Below are 23,767 nucleotides of genomic sequence, written 5' to 3'. Positions count from 1 at the left end.
TTCCTGAAACTTTCAGAATCTCTTTACACAGAGGGGACACATGTTGATGTAGAAGAGACATGAAAAAGTGAATTTTGCACTGTTTTATTTTTACCTGTAAACATTTTATACTGCATTCAAATTCTGCTGACCTTTGACTCTGAAGGTCAGATTTTGATAAACCTTTTACTGACATAAATACCTCATACACACTGGCTTTGAGACTGAATTTTACTTTGATGTATATATTGCTATAGATCACATTAAAACCCATTTCTATGTTCATTTTGACTGCGAGATGAAGACTTGTGTAAGAGGTTTATTTGGACCACCGAGCAGCAGCTTTACGGTCAGAGTCTCTTTTCAGCCTCTAATCCCATCATCGCCTCTTCCCCACTGTTTTAGTCCCACCAGGATTAAAGGGTTAAGAAAACTCCCCGTGCCTGTACTGTCCTCTGTTGATCACGAACGGTCAGAGAAATGCCGGACTGCAGAGCTCGACATATCCTGACAGGGTTCTTCACAATAAACAAATGGGAATTTTGCTAATTTTACACCAAAAACGACTTCTTAGAAGTTTTCGATCGTTTCATAAATTGCCTTTACTAAAATACTGAAAAGCCTTCCTGTGCGTAATTTCAAGCATTAAAAACTACCTTTGCTAAGAGATTGTGCGATTTACATTATTGTTGATGTTAAACCTTGAATAAGTGTCTTATCTAAAACATGAAATTAATTTTGTTTCCTCTTATTTAATTAAAACAACTTTTGAATGCTCCGATTGGTCCACTGGCTGACTGTTGTGATTGGACGACGGCTTAGAGATGTCCCGCCCCGTAGCCTATCAAGTAATATGTGATGGAGCTAGCCAATAGAAGCGCAAGTGCAAGTTACCTAGTGATGTCACTGTGTAGTTAGTACATAGAAAGTTATTTTGAATAAAAAATATCAGTTTATATGTTTGTCAAATGAAAATACTCATTTTGCAAAGCATGTTACGATATCTAGAAGAACGACAGAGCTTTAATTATCACGGGTCATCATGGGCAAAGAAAGCGTAGGATTAGTGTCAAAGTATATTTGGATGTATAAAGAAATATTTTTAGAAAACCATTTTAGATTCAGTTAATGAGATAATCTGTTAACTTTTGGTATGAAGGCGTAAAGAGGAAGGAGAGATTGATGACAACGCAATGCTGGAAAGAAAGCACTGCAGTTAAAGTAAACCAATGTTAAAAGCTCATCGACAATATCTCTTCTTTCTAAAATGGCCGGTGTAATCAGTGACACCAGTGTTGTCAGTAGTATATTAACCGTTCATCTGTATGACACATTTAGCAGCTAAAGAGACAGAATTAATGTCTCCTCTTTAACCACTTAGGATCAGTGCCCCCTCCCCTGTCAGATAAAAATAGCCGAGGTTTTTCTTCTTGCTCACTGAGCACAGAGTTCTTGTTTTCACAGCCTGACACGCCCTCTCGCTGTGATCGTGTCGCGTGCCTCCATTTTGTCGCATGCTCTCCCTCCTCTCTCGTGGCGATGCTTCAGGCCTGGATGTTTCAGCGCTGGGCTCAGCAGGGCAGAAGACAAGCTGATTACACGTCAGGATTTCCAGATCAGAGCTGCTATTCCCGGCCTCGGCCTCTGCAGATTAGGCCCCCCCGCCTGCTAATGCTGCTGCTGCAGGACGATGCTCCGAGCGCTCTGCGTTACTCCAGCTTTCACTCAATTACATGACTCAGTTTTCTGGAAGCGCACCAGAGAAGCTTGTATGTTTAATGGAGGCTTGGATAACACCAGCCTACTAGTGGTGATTAAAGGTCACATGTGGCGCCATCTCTCCATGAAGAGCAGACAGTGTAGGCAGCTTTATCTCCAAATGCATTCCATCATTCGACAGTAAATGTGGTTTTTAGGATACATCTCTCCTGGTGCAGCCATCCATTTATTTATTATTACAAACACTTGAAAAAATGCTCGAGATATTTTTCATCAGAATGAATATGAAGTTTCTTAATTTTTTGTCGATTGCTAAAACTGTCCCTAGAGTCGAGAGGAAATGCAGTTTTTGGTAATGCTCTGGTGTTAAACCTTTACAAACTCATTTAAAAAGGCCCTAGCTTTTTTGGAAATGTCCCTATCCTGTAGTGTGTATACATTTTTGTGCATGCCCAAAACGCCTCCATTGGAATCCTTTGTTTACTTCCTGAACATAGTGGCATCACTATGTAAAGCTTGTGCTTCTGTTGGCTAGCGCTCCCAACACATTGTATGTGATGGGTTAAGGGGTGGGACATCTCTAAGCGATTGACCAATCACAACAGAGCCAACCAGCTAACCAATCAGAGCAGACTGGGCTCTGGTTTCAGACAGAGGGTGAAAAGAGGTGCTGCAGCACAGGCAGGATGGGAGGAGAAAGAGCTTTTTGAACATTAAAGCATGGAAACATGTCACAGTAGAGACACTAAATACATTATGAACCTGAAAATGAGCAGAATATTTCCTCTTTAAAATCCTTCCTAACTTTACAAACTGAATCATCTGTAAAACTCAGTTAACCTTTTCTCTGTCAACACAACAGAAAGATGAATGTGAAGGTTTAATCACGACGACACCCTCCTACTCGACAGGGAGCGTTACTCACTTCCTGCACACACACACCACAGACCTTGATGATGCAAACACACATCACAAAACTCAAAAGGCATTCATTAAGTTTAAATGAACCTCCTCCACTGTTTTTAATTTATAAACTATGATCCAAGTTAAAGTTGGTCGATATGGAGAAAATGAAATATGATATTTCTAATCTACTACCTCGATATTGGTATTGCAACATTGATATTGATATAGGGTTGACTATTTGTACTTGTATTAAAGGTGGGGTAGGTAAGTTTGAGAAACCGGCTCGAGATACACTTTTTGTTATATTCCATGGAATGCTCTTAACATCCCGATAGCAATGAATATCTGAAGTGCTTTGACAAAAAATCCATAAAAAAAATGTCATCTGTGGAACCCGTAGTACTGTAAAAAGCACGACCAATCATTTGAGCCGGCCCGGCTAAAGTAACTGGATGGCCTACCTGCCTGTCAGCCTTCCATCTGTGCACAAACTTATCTCGTGCCCTCATTGGTCACGTGCGCGTATGTGTGTGTTGGAGGAGGGGCTCTGTAAGGAAGTGGCAGATTTGTTCTGGCTGTTTATTTTCAAATTCTAGCGCACTCAAGCTGATTTCTCCAAAATTACCTACCCCACCTTTAATTAATAATAAATGCATGTATGATATAATCTTCAGTTAAGTGGTACAAATGGCTAAGTTGGTAAAGGCAAACAAAGAAACATGTATAAAAGCCTTCCAAGTCTCCAAATCAGATGACTTTACTGTAATGCAGCCTTTAACACCAGGAAAAGGCACTTTATGGCAATATTACAATATGTAAGATGAAGTATAGTCTCAAATCATGATATATTGCCAATCCTACTTCAAGTGAAAGGACATTTTCGGCGGTCAAAATCTCTAGTTGATTTTGCAACTTCTACCAAGTAGATAAGTGATATTTTGAACATACAAAGAGGCTGTGATTGTTTTTGTGTACAGAAGTTGAAGCTGCTCTTCCTCACACACACACACTCCGAAACAACAACCTGTCCAACACAGCAGACTGAAACAACCCCAGAGCTTTTTATAACCCGCGGTAAGCCCCACAGATTAAACCGTTAACAGGCCCCTAATGTCCCGACAGACTCTGAATGCAGCAGGAGGTTTAGACTAATAACAGCAGCAGCAGTCAGGTTGGAGAAATTAAAAACAGATTTAATAAGATATGATCAGATAAAAAGAATTGCAAAATGAAATGTTAAACACTGATAAAAACCGGGGAAGCTTAGCAAAGAAAGATGAAGGAGACCCCATAAATCTGAAACTGAATAAAGCAGTGATGATTTCCCGTGCACTGGATCTCTTTTTTTAAATCGAAGAGAGGGGAAATGGAAAAGCTCACGATGAGTCAGTGCAGTCGGTTAGTTTTGGTTTTAGTAATCTGGAAGGTGTGAAAAGAAGAAGCTCCCGTGTCACTGAACACATGTTGCTGCCTTGTTTGGGATTCAGAGAAGGGAGACACTTGCAAGGAACATCAAACACGTCAAAGTGTAAAAAAAAAAAAAAGGTTTAATAAAATAAAAGTGTTTCAAAGACTTTAAATTGTCTCTGTAGTTGGATTCAAGTTGGATAAGATATCTTGTGTTTCTACATTTTTGGTATTTATGTGCGTCTGAATGTTATGTGTGCCAGTTTATAGTGTCTGTATTTGGCGCTTAACTGTTGTTTTCTTGCTCATTTTGGGGATTTTCTCTGAGTATTCTTGAAAAATAAAGTTTTAGGTCATGGAGCCTTTTTTCTTCTTTTATTTCTGATTGATCTTGTGGCTGCTTTATGTCTTGCTCTTAAGCACTTCAACACATCATCAGCTGGTATAGTGATTTCACCTCTGGCTTAAAGGGGACCTATCATGCAAAATGCACTTTTTGATGTCTTTTATACATAAAGATGTGTCCCCGGTGTGTCGGGGAACTCACGCAGCGTCAGAAAATAAAACCCTCTCTCTTTTCCTCCGTACCCAAATCTCTAAAAACGGGGGTACAACGGAGCTGATCCAGATTTGCGTCCGATATGATGTAATATCGGAAATGTAGGCTGGCTTTACACCCACGGCCCTATCAGAAACATTGCTATCAGAAACAATGCCCGACTGTTTTGGACGTAATATGGTCTGTGTTTACATTAGCATCGCTAACACTCAGAGCTAACCTGTACTGGAGAGCATGTGTGTGAAGAAGCAGGAAATAAAAAGGAACTCACCTTGTGGTATAACCGGCAAGAGAGAAAGCCTTTGAGCTCCATACTGTTTGAGAGAGAATCCTTGATATGGCGTTTCATCACCACAGTATTTAGTTTAGACAGTAGCTGCCGGGTCCCGCATGAGCTCAGCCCCCTCCTTTTTTTATTTTTTTAAAGCTTTATACCCCAAATCAGCACTTTCGAAACAGGAAGTGAAATAGGGGGATATGAGACATGGCTAGAATGGGTGATCCGTTTGGTCTTTTGAGCAAAACACTTCATAGACATGTTTTTTATACATTTGAGATCTATGCTATTGCCTAAAAATAGCATGATAGGTGACCTTTAAATTATTTTTACTGCTTTTGATGCAATAATACAAAGGAAAACGAGAATCTTTTTATACATTTATTGTATTTACTTGAATACAAAAGTGCACAAAATGGAGAAAGAAAATGTTGTCCCCCAACAAATGTAAAATGAAATGTTTTATAAAAAGGGAAGACATGAAGTGTAGTCCACTCTTCTCAAAGGAAATGGATTCACTCGTGCTTGATGCAAGCAACAAACCTGGTGCCAAGTGACGGGAGGATGAAATGATGTAACACAAAGTGTAAATCCTCTCGCTGCTGCAGTGCCAGCCGGACCTGGAGGAGCCTGGTGCCTCCGCTGGATTATCACCGCCTCATTAATGTACATGAAAGCACATTAGAGCGAAGCACAGCGACCAGATTATAAAATACATCCTGTGTACTTGTGGTGTAAATAAATTATAATTAGGTCCTGGGCTTGGTAGCGAAGGTGAGGTACCCTGTGTGCCCTTGTACATCTCTGGGCGGGATGGTGGTCTTAACGGCGATGGAGGCGTGGTTTTGAGGCGGTGTTATGGTGGAGTCAGGCTGAATCTGAGCAGAGGGGTCCGGGCCGAAGTCCGGCAGCGGCAAGTAGACGGTCCGCACGTCGTGGACCCTCAGCAGGACCTCTATGGAGTTGATGTCCTCGAAACCTTGATCGGAAAACGCCTCGCACGTCTTCTGAACCTGCTCGATGCACGGAGAGAACGAACACACCCGGCCTCCTGCAGAGAAGAGAGAGAGGACAGGTGTTTAACAGCTTGTTGCTTAAAAATTAATCAGAAGATCAGTGACAAATACGTCTTCTTTACCTTCTTTTGTGCACAAACTCTTCTTTTCCATGCAAATGTTAAGCCTCACTAGAGACTAAAGGTCAGTTTTATCACCACTGAAACTCTGTCTAACTATTGGAGGTATACAATTGGAGCAAAAGAGAGCATGCATTTCAGATTTAGTTAACAACAGTAAATAAATCCAGATGAATCGAGAAGGTAAAAAAAAAAGAAGAGGGAATAAGACTCAAACAAGAAAGGGGTGTTTTTTTTTATTTAGAAGAATAGACCCAATGAGCTGCTGGTAGCGTTTCTTCATGGAAGCAAATTGGCAAAACAACCGGTCAACTTGTTCTCCACCTTTTCGGGTCAAGGCCACCGAGAACAAATAGGTTGGTGGCACTTCACAGTTACAAACCATGTCTGGTATTTTTGGCAGGTATCTTTTAGTGTGAGAAATCTGTGAAAATACCAAGAACATTTCTACTGCCTGAAGGAAATGATTTCTTCAGCTGATGATAAACATACTGACCTGCGATGTTTACTTTAAAATCATCTGCTTTCAAAACGTACAAAAACCAGAAGCACTAACTTTCGGTCTCCTGGTTGTCCACAAAAACCAGACTGATGTAACCCAGGAACAGAGACTGTCATAGAAACAGGAATTGCCAACAGTTGTAAATAACTCTCTGTGGCGCTCTTAAAACACGCCTTATTCTCTTAGTGAGATTTTGTGGGATTAAACAAATGCTTTACGCAAAAAAAAACTCAAAAATATGACACTTTTTACCATCTTTGCATCCTTTATTGTGCAAAAATAAAAGCAGGAGTTAAACATCTCAAGAAGGAAGATGCAGAAGGAGTTGTCATTGGTTTGCTTGTAAGAATTAAGCTTAAAAACAACCATGGACAAGATAAATAATCTAAACGAGATGTTTAAACTCAACATGGACTCAGGAGACATCCAGTCTACTCCAGGGAAACTTGTGATACTACTACTATTATGTGTTTATCTTATATACGAAAGATCATTTCAAAACAGACTGGCCTGAGACCTGACGGGATGCAGTTTGTGGATCATCAGGGGATGAACCGCCGCTGTAATAAACTCAGATCACTTCTTTGAGGAGGCCTTTCGTCTCTAAATGAAACCCCGCAGAGATTTCGCAGCAGGAGGTACGAGCAATAAGCCAAGGACACTTTCGCCGGCTGACCTGAAGAGCGAAGAATGTGACTCTGAACCGTGCAGCTGGAGAAGGGAGGCTTTAACGAAACACAATGATTTTATATACATCGCACACTCTTAATATAAAGCGCTGAGAAATAATGTTGTGTTTTCTGCAGACTGAGATGTTTAGTTTACCTTGCTCAGCACTATTTATTAGTTCTTCTCATTGCAACTATGTTTTGTTACTTTTCATTTGTTTGGTGTAATTCTCCTTTTTTAACGGCAGCTCATTGATAGAATCATCAAAATATCAGCAAGAAGGGAATTTGCATGAATAATAAAATGGTTGTCCTTAACCTGCATGATCTAACCTTAGTACTAGTGGAAACTAACATATCATCAACTTTTAGGTTGATATTGTGGACTTATTTACACATCCAGTTACAAATCAACATGGTCATTTATTAGGTGTGTTGTTATGTTATAAATACAAGTACAATATTCCCTCTCTTTTTGCACGTTTTGTTCTCCGCCAGCCCCTGAGCAGTATATCTGGTAATTTCTCTGTACCATTATAAGCAGGGCTGCACATAACTGGTGCGCAGGTGCGCATGCGCACCTCCGCCAAAAAAAGAGCACCGGGTCATTTGAAACAAAGCGCATTTGCGTACCAACATTGAGAAGGAGAGAGAGAAGAGAAAAGAGAAAAGAGAGGAGAGAGGAGAGATGAGAGAGAGAGAAAGATATTTGCGAGTTGCATACATGTATGAACCATGATATGAACTCAGGGTCGGCCCGTAGCACTGGCTAGATGTTCGCCTAGGGCGCCAGATCTGGGGAGGTGCTGCTCTGGCAGTTCTGGGAGGGAAAAAAAACATTTTGACCGTTGGGGCTCATCCTAATTTTCGGCCTTGATATAACAATATTCACAATTAAGTAAATGTAACACCCTTTTCACCCCGGTTCCACCTTTCATTTGCCCTGTACGATGGGCGCTGTAAGTGATGAAAATGGGGGATGTTGGCTTATCTGGTGCCCGCAGCTCACAGCCAAAATGCGAGTGAGCGAGGGAGAGTGGTACCAGCGCTGTTGTTATTAGAATCTGGTGCCGTGCTAGCTGCTCTAACGGAGATAAGAAGAAGATGTTTCTACAATAATGTGGAGGGAGAGTCCTCTCCAGTCAGACTGAGAGGCTGATACTACAGCTCAGTGAGGTAAAGGACTCTTAGTTTAAGTTCAAACGGTTTGGTCACAATTTATGTAAACACATATTTCCAAGGCACTCCTTTATAATTATTGGGATAAACAGGTTTTAAATCATTCCAATGTATACTATAGGACAGTAACCAAAAATATCCTTTAAAACTGGAGAGATTAAAAAAAAATGCATAAATAAATAAATGTTAAGGTAAAATAAGATATGAATGAACAACACAAATAAAATAAGTTACATTAATTTGTTATTGGCTATGGTAGGCTATTGGTTATGTTCACATACTTATTTGATTACATCCACTTGTCTAAGATGACAACAGAGACTTTCGACCCAAACCCAGCTGTTGACTTGTGGATGCAAGCAGCTAATCGCAGACTCAACCAGAGAGAAAGAAGTAGGCCTACATCATCAGCTACCATGTCTGACAGAGAGGAAGACAGTGAGGAGAACAGTCAGGAGGAGTGATGACAGCTTGTAGGATTACTGCTCGTGCTAATGTTGTCTTGTGTTCACCTCTGCATGTGTGTTCTGTGTTCACCTCTGCATGTGTGTTCTGTGTTCACCTCTGCATGTGTGTTCAGTGCCGTATGTCTGGCAAATAAAGTCAAGACCCCTCAAAAGTTACGGTTTATTTCATTTTAAGGATGAGCACCAAGCAACATCTCCAGGTGCTCCTTTGAGAACCAGGGCAAAAAAGTTATGTGCACCCCTGATAATAAGGCCTTATAAGCACAACCTAAGCCGAATGAATATAAAACCGTATGGAGAGCATCAAAATAAATAAAACAACTTCTCCCAGATCTAACGGTACTGGTTTGTCTCCAGTGGACTTCTTTAGTTTTATCTTTGAGCTGTTTTCAGTGTTGTTCATTTATAACATCTTTTAGTTCATTTTTTGTACACACATATATATATATATATAATAGTCCAAAACTATTGAAATTACATATTTTTTAAGTGGATAATATGGACTCACAATTCTACCCTAGTTCCTGCCTTTCAGCTATTTGCTGCCGAGTAGTTACAGGTTTTCTTTCCTAATAAATCAGCACTATGAGACTTTGGGAATGAGCCAGGACAGAACTTTTGCAGACAGACAGATAAATAAAGAGCTTAAACTCACGTAAACAAAGTCCATGATTCAGCTCATTATTCTCTGTATGTTGATCACTAAAAGTTTTTGCATGATTGTTGGTTGTATATGGTTTGACAACATTTTTTAAATTTGTGGTATAAACACAAACATTTGATTTCAAACGCATTTAGCATATTTTCAAGTGCACGTTAAAAGTAGTCCTTAAAGAAATCCTGCTCTGTATTCAATGCACGACCAAGACAGTATTAGTATTCAAATCCTGCTTTTCTACTGCTTCCACGCCACGACTGTGTCCGTTTCCTTCTGCTCATTAAAGCTTAGCTCACACTTTGGAAGGGAATAATCTGCAGGAATAATGCGAGAGAAACTGAAATAATGGGAAACTTCATATTCCAAAAACCCCCATGCTGAGTTAGTGACTGAAATAAAGAACACGTCTGCAGACGGCAGCCTCGTTGAAGGGTCCATTGTGTCCGACAAACACTACTATTTGGGGTTGTTGTAGATAGCAGACGTTCCTTTATCTAACAGGAGCAGCATTTCCCCATGAGACCGCCATAAACACACCTCTCTTAACAACTGAACACACAGGGAGGGGTCTGGTAGATGATTATACAAGGGCGGGTATTAATAACCCTAAATATCAACCTTACATGCATGAATAGATTCTATACATGAGTGAAACCTATGATTCCCTCATCAGGTTGTTGAGTGTTTGAGTTCACGGGGACATGTTTACTTCATAGTTTCCTAATAAAAGAGTCTTAGAGCGAGCAGGGAGGGAGGGTTAGTCAGGATCCAGGCAGGGCTGCAGGTCAAAACATCTTAGAGTTACAGCTCTTACATGCTCTCCACTGCAGCCAACTACTTTTTTTTCCTTGAGCCTGAGTGCAAATCTGTTTGTGCAGAAAAATGTACGAATGAATTCGGGCTGCGGGTGATACGTCTTGCCACTTGTCGTTGCCACTCTGCAAACAGCTAATCTGCTAATACACTGAGTAGCTGCCTGTCAGGTAGTGCTCAACACCTCAGAGCTTTTGCTTCATTTTGGTGTTTCTGTTTAATGGTTTTTGGGGGCATTGGTGCTCAACATGCTCCTGGTTCTCCAGAGAAAACATCCAGTGAGAAAGTAAACCAAGTGTGTCCTTATGGAGCCACATTCACCAGCTCTCTCTCCCTGCAGCATAACCCTGTATGGTCATGGGACTGCTTCGACAATGGCTGCACTCTATTTATCTGTATCTGTGTGTGTGCGCGCGTGTGTGTGTGTGTGCATGTGAGGGTCAACAGCTCATGAAAGGAATATGTAGCAGTGGCACCATAAAAGGGATTCCGAGAGGAGGAGGGAGAGCGGCATTCCTCTTCATATTGAGGCTTACCGTTTAAAATCATGTTGCATTTATTTGTCTCAGGAACATGAGCATGCAATCATGATTCACTGATCCGGGGCATCTTAACCGTCCCGAACTTTCTGTCTAAAAAAGTCAGCATGCACTATTTGTATTCATTAAGACATGGTAGCACATCACAAAAAGCCATCGCTAATATTGACAACAACAAAATATATATATATTCATCCAGTAGGGTATATGGATGACAAATCTATTAATAATCTGGGAAAACGTTGGTGTCGGGAAAAGTTTTTCCTTAACAAGCAATAAAGACAAGTTAAAACACAAGATGCATAGCATTAACGCACATTTTTGCAAATCTTGTGATATCCTTTTTGAATGTACTCTGTATACTATACACAACTGGACCTTCTTTAGTCATTATTTTTGCATTTTTCATCCTGATTTAAAAAGAAAAACTGAACATACTTGGTTTATTGACCCTTAAAAAACGATTGCGAGAATCATTAACTGGTTATTTGTTGAACCTATAGTATATCAACTTTGGATTTCCTTCTGACCACCTCATTAACCTGCCCAGACATGCTGCAGCTTCTGGTTGCCACAGAAACACTAACATGAGTTCGTTCCGTGACTGAGAACAAACACCAACACACAAAAGACACACACACACACACACACACACACACAAGGACAAAGTTAATAAGAGCTGTGTTGGCTCTGATCGATGGTCGACGCGGCCGCGGGGGAAATAAAGTCACTGGCTGGTATTTTTGAAATGTGCCCAGTCATGTTCCTGCTGTGTCAGGACGAGTCACAGAAAAGTCGGGTGATGGTTCCTGGAAAACGCTCTGAATATATAAATATAGTGGCATTTTGAGTGTGGAAATATGGTGGGACATCAAATACTTTGTAAAGATGCAAAACCAGATAACAAATTATATATTACAATAATTGGGAGGGCTTGGTGAGTTGGTATGGCATAAGCTGGATATGCACTTCTACCTTGTTGTCCTGCAACTTTCATGTCTTTTAATCAACGAACCCTGAAAGAATGTTCGTGGCTTTGCCATCATCTCCGAAAAAGTATTAAAAGACAATAACTCTGACTGACATTGAGGTACTTTTACAAACAGACTTAGGTAATTTTTCAGGTAAAGTTAAAGAATCAAAACATTTGCTGATTAGAAGAAGAAGAACAATTGGGAGGGATGAAACCCTCTTTAATCACATGCAGAGCACACAGCGAAAAAAATTCTGTTTTTATCCCGTCCTAGTACCAGGAGTCTAGTACTAGAAGCAGTGGGCAGCTATTGTACAGCGCCCGGGGAGCAATGGGAGTGAGGGGGGAAGGCTTGCTCAAGGGCACCACGGCAGGGCAGGAGGTGAACTGGGACCTCTCCAAGTAGAAGTCCACACTCCATATTTAGGTCTGGCCGGGGACTTGAACCGGCGACCCTACGGCTCACAGTCCAAGCCCCTACTGACTGAGCCACTGCCAGAGCTAAACGTCCTCATAAAAAATACTCCATGTTAAATTATTTTTACTAGAGTTTGGGCTGATAACATCCCTGGGTGGACCGAAAGTTATGAGCAGAGTAACTATCTAAATAAATACTAACGTCTGACAAATACACACCTATGATGACATCAGTTTTTGGCAAACATCAAATCACACTGCAGTAGGGCAAAAGGCAATAAGTCCCTTCGAGACATCAAAGTTGTTTCTTCCACTGTCAATAGGCGCATTCACACTGCGGTACTTTTCCCACAAAGGTTCATGTGAACTTAGTTCATGTGAACTTAGTTCATGTGAACTCTTTTATCGCGTTCACACCAAAAAGAGCCGGTACTAAAATTAGTTCATGTGAACCTTTTTACCCCCTCGAAAGTCCCTGCTAGAGAGCAGGGACTTTCGTACGGCTCTCTTGTGAGAAAAGAGCTATATTTCTGATTGGCTGGGCGGATTGCAAACCACGCCCCGTAAAACTCCCAAAAAGTTTTGTGAAGCCGCCATTTTATTATCCTCGCATTAGCATTATTAGCATTAGCCCAGCGCAGAAACGCAGAGAGACTAATTTATGGCAACACAAAATAAAACATGGGAGCGGTGGAGATGAGGAGGTGTCGGCGTTCTGGCGATTTACTCGGAAGGCTTCAGTAGAAGCTGCTGGGACTCCCAGCAGCTTCTACTGAAGCCAGTCCCTAACTCCGGGGACTTCCGGCCGGGGACTTTGGGCGGCAGTATACGCCGTGAAGTGGTTTGCGGACTGCCAGTAAACCCAAAGCAGAAGAAGAAGAAGTGACGTCAGCGGCTTCATTTGCCTAATCCACCCCCAGGGACTTTTTCCAGTGTGAACGCGATCTGTACTTAGTTCATGCGAACTAAAGAGTTCACATGAACCTTTGTGGGAAAAGTACCGCAGTGTGAATGCGCCTATTGGCAAAGGTTCTTGGCATGCACGTTGTTGTTGTTTTAGTTCACACCAGGGTGGGATTTTCACGGCGGCCATGACGGCCATGGCCGTCGTAGCCCCTCGGTCTGGCCGTTATGCCCCACAAATAATTGTACATCCTACGGCCACCATGGCCTTTGGGCCCCTCGTACTGTTAAAAGTTGCTTTAAAAGCGTCAGAACAGGGGTTTCTGAACTGCATTATGCTGCGTTCACAACGGACGCGATGCGAATACTCGCATCGCTCTAACCGCTGGAGTTTCACCGCGGCTGTCAGCTGTGTTTACTCCTGTCATTCAAAGAGGACGCGCTGGAGCGGGGCTTATATCCATGTAAATACTGTGGTGGAAACCAACTACGACCAAATTAACCTATTTTACCGTGATTTCATTGTAATACACGTTTCAAAATGATGCCGAAGTAACTAAATACTGATAACGATTAGTAAAAACCATGCTTTAATGCTTTGACAAGTGTGCAGACAAGACAGCATGCGAAAAACCTTTTAAAATGCGTGTTTTGTGAATGGAGATTGGATCGATCCGGCTAAACGTTGTAGCTGCTCCGTCCAAACTCACAACAACGTCCTAAAGACAGAATTAAAGCAGCGACTGTATTCGTCATGACACAGACAGTCTGTGGTTTATACATCTTTAACTTTTGTCCAGTTTCTGAGCAGATATGAGGAGCTGTGAGGAGTTGATTAAAGAGACGCACGCACGCAGGCACACACACACACACACACTTTTGCATTTCAAAGTATTGCTTGTTCATACAGTTGGATGTTGGAGCTTCACTGTGCACTGCAGAATGATGTATGTGCAGAGTTTGACCCTTGAAGGCTGTTTCTTCTGCTCTGAAATTGAATATTTGTTACATATTAATAGAATTTTTGATTTTTAGATTTCATTTTCGGATTTGTGAATGGGAGTAGTAGTAGATGGAAAACATACCAAACACTAATTATTCAAAGTAAAGTATTTCATTTTATATACGTTAATACTAAGGAGGCATAGGCCTATATGATGATACGATTATTGATATTAAAAAAATGATTTGTTTTTTGTCATTAAAAAGTTATTTATTTTTAAGCTCCAAATCCTAATTTTTCCCTCAATGGCCTTTGTGCCCTGGCATGTGGCCTTTCCGCCCTGAAAAAACGTGTGACACCAAAGGCCAAATGGCCTTGCCCCTAAAATGACGAAAATCCAAGCCTGGTTCACACTGGGAAAATATTATCATGAAGGTGGGTTTTTTACCATCATCAGCTTCTCAAGCCAATTGTGAAACTGACCAATGACCTTAAATTGTTAATAAAAGAAGCCAATGAGGATGTTTTTATTTAATCCATCAATAGAGAATGACGTTGCTCTCCCTGCGGCCTCTTCATTGTTTCCCCCACTTTAGATGATGGGTGTCTTTTTGGGAGTGTATCCTTGTACGCTGCAAGGGTCTAAGGACAGAGGGAGTGGTTTGCCGTACTGGATGAAAAGCCCCCTTAGACAAATGTGTAATTTAAGATATTGGGGCAAATACATAAAACGAAATGTATATTAAATTCCTTTACAAAATGTGAAAAGGTGAAGAGTATGCAGTTTTACAGATTGCAAGTCATTATTTATTCATATAGAAGAATTTATATACCATTTAAATCAAAAATGTTATGTTTAATTTGTTTGTAAATTGGGGTTTTCTCTGCTCCAAGAAACACGTTCCTTGCTTGGTATAAACACAAACTCAGGAAAAGGAGGAAGTCAGTTTGATCTTGAAAGACTCCATTGTTTGAGTACTCGTATAAAGGACACATGCAGTGTACGAGCCTTACCGTGTTTCTTCATCGCAGCCTTGGCGTGTCTCACGGCCTCCCAGGGGCTGGGGATGTCCAGGAAGACGGCGTCCGCCACCCCCGTCACTCCGAACCCGTCTTTGCACGCGTCCTGGTTCCTGACGGTGACCAGGTGATCCACGCGGTGCTCCTTGAACTCCTCCAACACCTTCTCCGATCGCTGCTGGTGGAATTCCACGGTGTGCAGGTGTCCTGTGGGGGCGATGGTTCTCAGGATGGCGTGGGAGAGGGAGCCGCTGCCCGTCCCTGAAACACAAACACAAACAGGAAGGATGAAGACGGGGGAGACTCTGATACACTTTGATTTAAAACAATTCAAAACAAAGGGCTAAAAACTCTGGTGCATTTACAGCAACATTAATGGCCACTGTCCATTTTTTATAAATGTACTTATTTGAAATTGTTTGCTGACATACATTATTTAAACTCTGAGGCGCCAGCTTTTAAGACGTTATTATTTTCTTCTTTGATATTAAAATCATAAATCTTTGGGCTTTGTACCGTTTGTCGAAGAAAAGCAGGACGATTGAGAGGACTGGGGAAAACAACCATTTTCTAACCCAATTAATTGCGAAAATATTTAACAGTTTGGTTTATAAGGAGAACTAACTGTTAGTTACGGCTCTAAAATGATTTATATCCATCTGTATGTTATCCTAATCTTAAAATAATAACAATTACTGACATGTATAAACAAACACTGCCAATTAAACATTAAAATACTGCCTTTGAATCATTCAAATAATATCAAGGGAGAATATTAGAATAGGGGAGGGCAAAAAAAAATATGAACATTATGGGTTGTGTCCAATTTAAAAAAAACAAAAACAGAGCAGCTGATTTTGTTTCAGGTGTTTTCTAGGACCATTCTGAATGTGGCTATCAAAGGGTTACGATCAAAGCTGTATTACACATGACCCAGTTCTCCAGCTGCAGCAACATTTCATTTGAACACATTTGAGATTATACCATCCACCACATCGCTGCTACAAGCATGTTCTTCATCAGGACAAATAAAGCACCAGTGACACATGCATCATTTGTGGATGTCTTTTGGGCATTTTGTCGCATCTAAACTGTGAAAATGAACACACTGCACCGTCACATTTAGCTCCCATCACTATAAATCTGGTCTTCAAACCACATGGAAAGAGTTGCACCTGTTGCAACTCTGCTCAGATACAAACGCAACGCTGTGAGATCTCAGAAAAACCTCAAACGTACATCTTGTTTTGTCTCAGAAATGACGCTCAGAGCTTCCTTCTGTTCTGAGACTGTCTACACAATGAGCTCACAGCTGTTCCTGCAACACACACATGCACACAAAGACACATGCACACTTTCCCACTGCTCCTCTCCACTCTGCTGATAAGTGCATGCTACATTTCTGAGTGTAACCTCTTTGTGCAGCCATCTTGCTAACATGCGGGAGGTTGCTGAAGTGATGTAGATAGATACATCCATACAAGTGCATTAATGATCACAAATAGGAACAACATTGTTGTTATAGAAGACATTATCAGCCATTGTTCACGTGTAGAATAACACAATTAAGTCAAACATAGTAAATGTAATCAACAATATATCTCTGTAGCTTCACAATACTTCATTCAAAATTCTATTTTAACACATATTTAACCTATAACAAATATTGTGCTTCCTGAGCTGAGAAGGGATTTCATAATCTATGAATCATTTTAAATCATTGGTTAAGATCAAATATTTAACTCTGTGGCTCCAGCCTCTGAAATGTGAATATATTTGTCTTCTTGAACAGTAAATTAAATTGGGCTCTGTAGTGTTTGACAAACAAGCTAGAAGATTGAAGCGCTAGAGGGAAAAACATGTACATTTTATAACGCAATTAACCAAGAGAATAATTCACAGTCCTCCTTGTGCATTAAATACAATAAAATGGGATTGTACTAGAGGTAACAAGACCGACTATGTGTGCTGCAGTTAAAGCAGAGGGGAAGATTGAAGCACTGAGGGCACAGCAGACAACCCCCCCCCCTTCTTTCTTTCTCCTGGCATTACATCACCGCTGCCTTTGTTCGGCTGGCGACAAAGAGGGCAATGTTTACCCCACAGCAGCACTTCGAAATGCTAAAACCTCACACTTCTAATCCGGATGGAAACATGGATAAATGCATTGACTGTGGATGGATGTAGTAAAGCGAAGGAATTGGGTCACGCAGATATAGATATGCAGATAATAACGGAAGCAGCTGTACAGTACGTTACAAAACCACGGCAGCAGAGAGAGCATTTGTATCTCTCAGATAAGACTTTTGGTTTGAATTACATCATTGGTGGTTTAAACGATGTGTTATCATTCACATGAAGGACTAACTGTGCTGATTGTCTGCCCTGACTCGACTTTATGTTGTGTCCTTCAAAAATGTATTGTATATGATGCAATTCGATACATGAATCTGATTTGTGGACTGTTTCAAGGTCTGCATCACTGAACTTCTGATGTTGTGTTTTTTCCGATGTACGTGGATAGCATTATTACCTCCAAGAACGTGTTATCTTTCACATTTTTCAAAATCCACGTGAAAGCCTTTTCATGGAATCTGGTGGAAACATTGTAGACTTTTTCTTCACTTTTACTGCAAATGTAATCCATTTGTGGTAAATTAAATCAATGGATAAGTCCCAAACAAATTCAATATATACACTGTATATTTTTCTCTAACTTAAATGCCAAATGCATTAAGAGTTAGTGTGGTCCATTTGACGAACTGCCGTAGTTCTCAAATGCATCATGCATTTTCTACATTTATTAAGAAAAACCTATAGAGAGGTTGGTTTTTAATCGTCACATTTAAACTATTTAATATACAAAAAGCAGTTTTTTGCTGTTACGTTTCAGCACTAATAACTCCTGCAGCATTCAATCTCAGTGCAAACATGTTAAGCCATTTCATCCATATGTGGCACTACAGGAACATGATACATTTAAAAGGCTGTTTAACACAACTGCACTACAAACTGCAGCCTCACATTGTGCTTCTGCTAATACAGTTTACTGTTGAGAGGAAGAGGCTGTGTGTCTCCAGCAGACTTGATGGGCGAGCCCAGATCTCAAAACCAATCTGAACTCGATCTGCATTAAACAGACGATCAACCAGAACCAGACTCTGGACCTCAGGCTTCATGCCAGCCTGCTGACAGCTTCATTTGACATCCAAGCACATTGCCAAGTCCAGCAGAAATACACTTAGCAGTTTTGTGTAAAATCATGTCAGAGAAGTGTACATACTATTGAAATGTGTTTATAGAGCACATGCTTTAAACTTTTGTACCAGAGTTGGCTTTTTAAGATATACAATAACTTTTGGGTTAGGGTTTAGGGGTTTAAAGCAAACTACACACTGATTAGAAGAGTTTCCCTGTTGTATGTCCCTGACAACCTCTCTCAATAAGACACTTTTAGCAACCTGCAGCTCTATCTTGCATCAGTATTGTCTTGTCGTGCTATCTGCATTCGGTTCATGAAATGGAGAGTGGTAAGTAACCACGTGTGTTTCTGGTTGTCATGAAGAGGAAATGTTACTTTGTTTGACCCCCGCCTTAGACGTGTGTCAGCTGAAAGTGCTGGTGGTTAATGCGGTTGTCAGCTCTTCATCAAGAATACACACACGCTAAACTCTTTTGTTTTAAGTGTACTGAAAAGTAGACTTTTGTTTTTCTGCACAAAAAACAGAGATTTGCTTTGATGCAAAGGGTCATGGCAACCCGTGACTCATATCAGCATTTCTAATCTGCTCACAGAACAAGACGTCAAGTCTGTGGGAAGCTACTGTACGAGGGAGAAGGAGGAGAAGAAGAAGAAGATGGTGGCGGTTGTGGGGGAGGGGGACTGATACTATCGTGGTGTTTTCTAGACGAGACGCAAAAACCAAGCCTGAGGTCAAAGAACTCAAAGTCTCTACAGGCAAATTTAGAAAGTGAAAGTAGAGAGTAAAGTTCCCCAATCATTAACCCACTTCTGTCTCTGTATACTTCAGTAAACCCCTTAATGTTTGAGTCTTATGGCAATTTGTGTGTGTCTGTTTTCGGCTATGAAATAACCGTGATGAATGTGCATGTATTTGTACGGTGCATTTTAAAAAGGCCCTACTATGCTTTTAGGGTTTCCTCTTTCCTGTTATGTGTTATATAGGTTTTTGTGCAATGAAATGGTCTGCAAAGGCCAAAACCCCTATGTTCAATCCAAAGGGAGTTTCTCTCCCACCCCCCCCCCCCCTGCCTGAAACGCTTGGATTGAATTCCTTTGTTTACTTCAGTAACATAGTGACATCACTTTGAAACACTCGCGCTGCGATTGGCTAGGGTTCTAACACACTATGTGATAGGCTAAGGGGCAGGACATCTCTAAGCGGTAGACCAATCACAAAAGAGCCGGCCAGCTAACCAATCAGAGCAGACTGGGCTCTGGTTTCAGACAGAGGGTGAAAAGAGGTGCTGCAGCACAGGCAGTATGAGAAAATTAAAGAGCTTTTTGAACATTAACGATGGAGACATGTCCCAGAAGAGGGACAAAATACTAATATGAAAAAGCAGCATAATATGTCCTCTTTAATACAATGACTCGACAAGCCCTTGACTTACAATGAGTACACTCTGCCAAGGTGACTCCTCTACATGACTGAATGCTCCTTCAGGAAATGCTCGTCTTGTAGGCAGAACCACCGACAAATGTATCACCTCTAATCGCTGCATGTTTATACAGCTCCCTGACAGAAAGTCCTCCACAGGAGAGCACGTCCTGCTTAAAGACTTTCAGCCTGAACATTATGAGTCACCACTGTGTCGTATAAAATGCTGATTAGCGCCTCATCGACTTATAACAATACTCAAGTGTGCAGCTAATAAAATGCTGCATTCAGTATTTAATAAACCGGGTCTTTTACCTGATATTCAAACCATGACTCGTCTGAATTAAAATGCGATAAGACATGCAAAGTCATGGTTTTAATATAATGCCAGTGTTAAATATGCATTAAAAAAAAGGTTGAGAGTAACGTGATACCAATGCAGATAGTGCAGCCCTGTTGCTGACTTAACAGATTTCTGTTTGAGCTCATTCATCGCCCAAGAGACCTGACCAACCACGCACACAAACACACACTGTTTCCTCAAAGTACAATCAATGAAGTGACATGCGCAGGGCTGCCAGAACTAAAACATGATGGAGCACTGCACCACCGCACTTATTAACATCCTCGCCCATCCCCCGCCCTTGGACTGGATGAGACTGCAGCTAGGCCGAAAAACACACCAGCACACAGAGTGATAGCATTGTAAAAAAATAAGAAGGAAATGGAAATAGACCAAGGAGCTGAAGGCGAGACAAAAGGCGACAATGTCAACAAATATTGTATTACATAATTGTGTTAGGCACATCTGTGAGCCATCACATGATGTGCAATTTCAACAGCTGAGGCTCTGTGGAAAAAAACATCAGACTCAAAAAGGTGTGAACAGCTAGAATAAAACCAGGCGCTTCTTAAAGCTGCAGTGGCACAGATTTAAGGCTTTAATATAATTAAATAAAGCCTGCAGTAAAGCTAAATAACACATTCTCCATATGGAAGAAGGGGTGTAGAAGAATACAGATGCTTCACGTATGAAAAATAGCACAACATAATAAAAGCTGTATTAAAAACGTTATTTCTTTATTTAGATGATGTTATCAGAATGGTATACAAGGCAACTAAACCCAAATATATAGACCAAAGCTTAATTCTAACATTAACACAGTTTTTTGTTCAAATGTAAATAATATTTGATCATTTTTATTGTTATTTTTTTTATCTGATTCTAATAACGTTTTTGAATAAGAAACATACTATATTATTTCTGTTATTTTCCATCATTTGTTTCTGGATCAGTAATCTAACTTAACAATTGTTTTACTATTGAGAGACACGCATTATTTGTGGCTGTTTGCCATTTGGGCATCTTGTTCTCTTAAAAAAAAAAAAATGGCCGGTCATTGTGGACTATCTTGTAATAATTTTTACGTGTAATGTCAATTCGGTGAAAGCATCGAACACTTGCTTTTCGAGTAAACACATAAAAACAATTGCGAGTTAAAACCATTCACCTTAGATGAGGCCAGGTTCTCGCATTACTCAACTATTTGATCATTTTTCTAGACTTAATCCTTACTGAAGAGGTATTTTCCAATATGGCTGTTTTTAATGTTCAGTAACCCTCACCTGACTCGCAGACCACACTCCCCGGCTTCAGCTCCAGCATCATGGTGATGGTGGCGATGTCGGTGGTGTAGAGAATCTGTGTGCGGTGCGGCAGGTTGACGGTCCACAGCTCAGGTGTGGGGTGAAGCACGTACACCCAGCCACCTTTGCTGCAGGTGACCTTTGACCCGTACCGCTGACCGATCAGGTCTGTGGAGTGGCGAATGACTCCATAACGCGTCTGTGTTTGGGCGCCCCGTTTCACCTTCACTGGCGTCATGGATTCATGGCCCAGGTACACGATGGCGACATCCCCATCCTGAATGCAATCCGAGTACTCCACAAAACTCATGGTGAGAACCGTACCTACAAAAGGGAAGAAGGAGATAAATGCTTTATTCAAAAGTCTACAAGGAAAACTAGCATTGATCTGAATCAGACTCTCTTTATTCATCCCAACTGGGGAACTAGATTTCTAAACAGTTGCCCCATTTGAGAATAAAATATGATAAAATAAAATGAAATCTAAATATTTGTAAAGACAGAGATCATAAAGTAAAAAATAGCAGGTTGAGCTGCAGTAGCAATATAGGGTAACATACATGCCTGGGAAACTTTGTTTTTGGATATAAAAGTAAAGACCACAGTATTAATAACCCTACAGCAATATTTAAATAAATGTGAATTCTTAGGGTAAAACAAATGTTACGTTTTTGTAGCTCAAATAAGGGTTATTGATATTAACATAGTTTCTGTTATGACAGTACGTAATGTATGTTATGTCACTCTGTTTGTGGAACAGATATATTGTACATGTTTTATATAGTATTTTCTACCTATGTTCTTGACTTAGACCATAGGCTTTTTTACTTTCATTTTTTCTTACCATGTAATTGTTTTTGCACTAAAATACTAATAAACTTAAAATGAGATGCCAAATGATACAGACATGATATTAGATATAAAAAACTGTCTAATGTATTTCTGTTTTTCTTCAGTCAAATTCACTTTACATTAGTCAGTTCAGTTATTGTTGTCATGGTAACAGTTGTTTGTATTGATTTTAAATAAAAGCATCACGTGCCCTTACCGTTATTACTTTATTTAAAAACTGCTTATTTCAAACTGAAGAATAACGTTTCTTTCATTTCAAAGCTACACTTCAGAGAGAGAAGCTGGGATTCACTTTTGGCTGCTTCACGAAAGACAAGAAATGTCGAACAATATGGAGAAGATGTAAGTGAGATTAATTAATTAATATTCTTACAGTTCTAATGTTCCTTAGGGTTTGTGTCGAAAATGTTTTTTCCTTTAAATATGTTTTTCTGTAACGTATGGCTGTTTCGGGTTAAGTTGATTTAGATGTTTGTGTTTGGGTAAGTCAGTTAATTAGTTTGGGTTAGTTAGGGACTCGTTTTGCCTCAGTAAACCAAGGAGGCATGCTTTTGGGTTTGTAGCTTTTCTGTAACGTTAACTCAGCTAACCGTTAGCTAATTTAGCGATAGGTTATCCCAACGGACGCAAATGTTAGTGGTTATTGCAGGGTTAGGTACCTTAACATGAAATGATTGGTTCCCATTTTAAAGCAGCTAAATACATAACTTTAACTCCCATTTTTTAAAGAAATTAACACCGTTTCTAGCTTCAAGCATACAGCAGGGTCACAGTGCAGAATATCTGTAAGCACTCATTTACAGTGAACGACTTTTAAGTTAACAGAATTGTGGCTTTGAAGTCAAACGTTGGTATAACTGGCTAACAAGCTAGCATGCTAACGTTAGCTCACCTAACGGTTAACTTCGTTCAGAACCGTTGGCGGACCCTCAACGTACCTTCTTCAGAACCCGCGTGCTCTGCAGTTTTAAACGAACACAACCGTTGCTCAGTAAACGGTAGGTTTAGCTCTTAACGACTTTGAATGTGGATGTGGAAAGGCTGTCAGAAACCATTCATTCCCTGCACACACGTGGTGTTGTTTTCAGAGGAAGTTGACGAGACACAACCGGATGCTGCAATGACGGAAGTTTTGTAAATTCACTTTGCGGACAAAATACATTAATGAGGAAATCCAGATGATTTGTAAATATACTTTTTACCTCCAGACGCAGCACATTTTTTCCTGCTAGGTACACACAAAGGTACAACAACAAAAAAAAAGCTTGTTTACTAAAGGTGCCTTTTGTAAATAATAATTAAACCATGTTTATGTTGTAGCGTGAAAAATAAACCACTATATCTAAATATATCGAATATAAGTATCACACTGTAAAAAAACAAAACAGGTAGCAAGTTAAGGTTTTTTATTTAGAATTGTGTTTCAGTTAAATTACAGGATTATTGTTATGAACATGTACGTATCAACATTGAGCAACCAACGTTGTTAGGCTTTCTTAGTTATTATTGCTCTTAATTAATATAGAAACAATTAATTTATCTTCATCAAGTGTATTTATTTACCTATTTTATTTTGAGAGAA

The 23,767-nt window shown here is 40.3% G+C and overlaps 1 protein-coding gene across 2 annotated transcripts; it reads right to left on the bottom strand.

The window, feature by feature from the left end:
- Window positions 1–5,214: 5,214 nt before the first annotated feature.
- Window positions 5,215–23,281, bottom strand: trmt61a (tRNA methyltransferase 61A). 2 transcript variants are annotated; one of them, XM_034235332.1, is made up of 4 exons: window positions 23,078–23,281; window positions 21,313–21,657; window positions 15,059–15,325; window positions 5,215–5,898 (listed from the first exon to the last, which is right to left on the bottom strand). In XM_034235332.1, the coding sequence occupies exons 2-4, from the start codon at window positions 21,641–21,643 to the stop codon at window positions 5,597–5,599; spliced, it is 900 nt and encodes a 299-aa protein (XP_034091223.1). In that variant the 5' UTR covers window positions 21,644–21,657; window positions 23,078–23,281; the 3' UTR covers window positions 5,215–5,596. The 2 variants fall into 2 exon arrangements, with proteins under 2 accessions (XP_034091223.1, XP_034091222.1); XM_034235331.1 differs by having other exon boundaries at window positions 23,124–23,281.
- Window positions 23,282–23,767: the final 486 nt, after the last annotated feature.

Source organism: Gymnodraco acuticeps, unplaced genomic scaffold, assembly GCF_902827175.1.
Source record: "Gymnodraco acuticeps unplaced genomic scaffold, fGymAcu1.1, whole genome shotgun sequence".
In the NCBI taxonomy this organism is placed as follows: Eukaryota; Metazoa; Chordata; class Actinopteri; order Perciformes; family Bathydraconidae; genus Gymnodraco; species Gymnodraco acuticeps.
This window is presented reverse-complemented; position numbering and strand designations above follow the sequence as displayed.

What these genes read in the sequence shown, in the direction of transcription:
- trmt61a (XM_034235332.1), bottom strand. Translation starts at nt 21,643, where the DNA reads ATGAGTTTTGTGGAGTACTCGGATTGCATTCAGGATGGGGATGTCGCC. An exon ending in GAGTGTGGTCTGCGAGTCAG is followed by an intron (nt 15,326 to 21,312) that starts GTGAGGGTTACT and finishes TTTGTGTTTCAG; the next exon opens with GGACGGGCAGCGGCTCCCTC. An exon ending in GGCTGCGATGAAGAAACACG is followed by an intron (nt 5,899 to 15,058) that starts GTAAGGCTCGTA and finishes TCTTCTCTGCAG; the next exon opens with GAGGCCGGGTGTGTTCGTTC.